General features: G+C 41.4%; 1 protein-coding gene across 1 annotated transcript in view; it reads left to right on the plus strand.

The window, feature by feature from the left end:
- Positions 1-3356, plus strand: part of LRRC31 (leucine rich repeat containing 31) — a 10809-nt gene that overhangs the window by 6042 nt on the left and 1411 nt on the right. The window contains exons 6-8 of the mRNA XM_009072730.1: positions 551-718; positions 1820-1987; positions 3127-3294. Coding sequence (XP_009070978.1) covers positions 551-718; positions 1820-1987; positions 3127-3294 — 504 coding nt within the window. The remainder of the gene's footprint in view (positions 1-550; positions 719-1819; positions 1988-3126; positions 3295-3356) is intronic.

Raw genomic sequence — 3356 nt, forward strand, 5'->3', positions numbered from 1 at the left:
GCTCAAGCATGTGAAAGTCCATGGGGAGGGTCACCTTCCACACCATTTGTCTGAGACACATCTCAGGGCTGATTTGTGGCTCCCTGGACATGCTTCCTCTCTCCCCAGACAAAGCATAGACAAGGACACAGACAGACCAGCTAACTTTTAACAAGCTAATCCTACTCTCTGAGGGACATCCAAATTCACTGTTATGACTGAGAGTGTCCAGTGAAGCCACATGAAATAGGCTTATTATCTGTGTCCCGTCCTCCCGGATGTCTCAGGGATAAGGCAAAACAACTGGCATTAATTAGCACATCCAGCAGTAATTTCAGCAAAAGGCTGAGGATTGCATGGATCTGGGGATGAGCTGGCCTCACCTTCACCTGCTCCTTCAGAGAAGAATGGAGCTGCATGGATGTCTGCTGTGATTATACACTGAAGCTTAGTCTAAGAGCTTTGCCTGCAATACCTTGTGCAAACTTTGACGTTAAAGTAAATAAATGCCCAAGCCATGACCTGAGCTGTTGTAGCAGCCAGTGACCAGCTTGTCCCTTTTCCATTTCAGACACTGCTTTACAGCACCTTGCAGAGCTGAGGAAATTAGATGTATCATGTAACAGAGAGATTGGTGGTGGCTTTAAAGACTCAACAGCTCATTTGGCCAGCTTGAAAAATCTGGAAGTCCTTGATCTTCACCAGTGTTGTGTCACAGAAGAGGACATGACCGTTTTGTGTAAGGGCATGCTGAAGAAATCCATTAAGAATCAGGTTTTTTGCCTTCTGAAAATACCTCATACTCGAAAGAGATTCTTCCTAACCTAGTCTAGGAGACCTCAGCACTTATTTCATCAGGCAGTTCTGGAAATGCAGTGTGGGGATAGCCTTCTTGATCAATATGGAATGATATTTTTGCTAAACAAAGAAAATCTCAGAGTGTCTGATCCCAGGTGGAACTAAGGACCTGAATCTGCCGTGATTCAGACCCACGATGGGAATGTGGGAACTGCCACTAAGCACTGCTTTTATTGATAATCAGTAGTTTTGGAAATATCCAGGGACAGTTCCCCCACTTGTATAAATTGAATGGATCCAAGGTGTGTATGTGCATGGAAATGTATCTGCCTAAAACTCTCTTGGTGAGTTGTACACTGAGCACAGAGTGGAGTTAGGAGATCTTGCACTGCTGCTGCTGTGTGCTTTCTCCAGGTGGAACTGAGCCAACTAGAAATACTACTAGGAAGAAAAAGGCATTTCCCAATCAATTTGTGAGAAAGGTTATTTTTCTCTGTGCATTATCATAACTTTTTGACATTTGTTTTTACTCTTAACATCAGCAATAACAAAAATATGCCATGACTCAAAGTCTATATATATTGCCTAAATCTTGTTTTCCATGCTTTCAAATAATCCACAAGATTATTTGAAAAGCTGTCAGTGAAGCATTGGGAAATATAAACTCTTAGTAATAGCAATAATGAGTTATTGAATAATAGAGAATAATAACATAAAGATGTTTTAATTGACAGTGAAGACATTTGGAAATAACCCTTATCTCATTAATGTTGAATTCCCTAATTCACCTAGAAAATTTCCAGGAAGCCATGTTGTGACAGCCTTCCACACAGTATGGAATACCTAATTCCTTATACATTCTTATGGAAAATGACAAGGCTATTTACAGACCAAAACATCGCTCACCAGGAATTTGAGTGTAAAGACTTGGCCTTGACTTTCGGATTGATTTATAAAGAAAAGAAATTATGCCAGGCAAATATACAACTACATATTTGTTCTGGATCAGTGACTGTCTAATAAATATTTCATGTTTTCATAGCCCAGGTGATACCTTTACTCTCCAGCCTTCAAGAGTTGAATTTATCCTCAAATAAAAGTGTAGGAGCCTCCTCTGATCCTCTTCTGGGCAGGCTCAGGTTTTTACCGAAGCTGAAATCTGTGGCCATCAGCAATTGTGGTCTAAGTGAAGACTCACTTTCATCTCTAGGTAGGAATGCCTTTTGAAGTGTGTCTATTCTCTGGGTATCCCTGAGGGACAAAGCACTTCATTCTCCTCTGGCTGAACTCCAAGGATCATGGTTACATTATACCACAGGTCCTGAGTGAAGAAGCCTGTGGTGAAACCAGTGCTTTGTGGGACCTCATTGCAAGGGAAGAGCATTGTATGACCTCCCCTGTTATACCTGAGTGCATGAAGTCCTTTTAGTCCTTTGTCTGGTAGTGAGCTTTTATACACTGCCTAATTTGGGGGAAGAAAGGAAAACATGCTTTCATGTTAAGCTGTAATTATAGTCTGGAGTAACACTGCATTTGCAGTTTAGTGGGGTGAAGTGTTGACTGAAGGTTTTTCACCTCATTGCAGGTCAAAGTTTCTACTGGGGTAGAGTTAAGCATGGGGCAATGAAGGAACTGAGGCAATGACTGCAGTAGTGGAAAAGATATTGCATAGCCATGAACAAAAGTCCAGTCTAACACAGGATATGTAAATTCAGCCTCTTTTGCCTGCTTATACTCAGTGGATTAGTGGCTACACTGTGCCTTCCATAGGTATTCCATATGGCACATGAAATTTAAGTACAGAGGGATCTGTTAGTTCCTGTGAATTGTTCACTTGTATTTTGTACTGTTCACTAGTGACATTAAACCTGTAGTAAAACTTGACTGCCTCCAGCAGAAGCAAGTCAAACTGGTCTGAGGTCCCTGCAGAAAGAGTACTGTATTTATATCATTCCAGTTATGTAAGAGTGACACCATGGAAATCAGTGTTGTCAAGAGATACAGAGCATTTCACCTTAAACAGTGAGTTCACAGCAAAAAACTGCTCTTTAAATTGATACAAAATGGTTTGAAAGCAAGCTGTTAAATTAAATTAATTCAGGGGGACAAGGCCAAGCCAATAACATGAATAGAAAGATCAGAAACCCTTCCACAGAGCCCTGATAGATTCTGTAGGCAGACCCTCCTGATTTCCTTTTGTCTGACTTTGATTTGGATAAAAGAAGTCATTCTAAGCACAGCAGTCAGCCTGTTGGGATCCTATTTACAGGTGAATTACAGGTGAGGTGTCTGTTGAGGCTATGTTGTTTTCTCTTAGTAAGCAGAAGTTGCTGCTCTTAATCTTTTCAGCTGAGGCTGCCCTTCACCTTCCTGAACTGGAGATATTAGACCTTTCTTGGAATAAGTGCGTTGGTGGGAACCTAAAGCTGCTTTGGGCAGTGCTAAAGCTTGCAACGGAGATTCAAGTGTTAAGACTGAGCAGCTGTAACTTGGTGGCTGAAGATTTGGCATTTCTAAGTACGTATAACAAGGTATTTACTAGCAGTCAAGGAGCCAGGGCATTTAGACTGCAGTTCAGC

Source organism: Acanthisitta chloris, unplaced genomic scaffold (genome assembly GCF_000695815.1).
Source record: "Acanthisitta chloris isolate BGI_N310 unplaced genomic scaffold, ASM69581v1 scaffold23194, whole genome shotgun sequence".
Lineage (NCBI taxonomy): Eukaryota > Metazoa > Chordata > Aves > Passeriformes > Acanthisittidae > Acanthisitta > Acanthisitta chloris.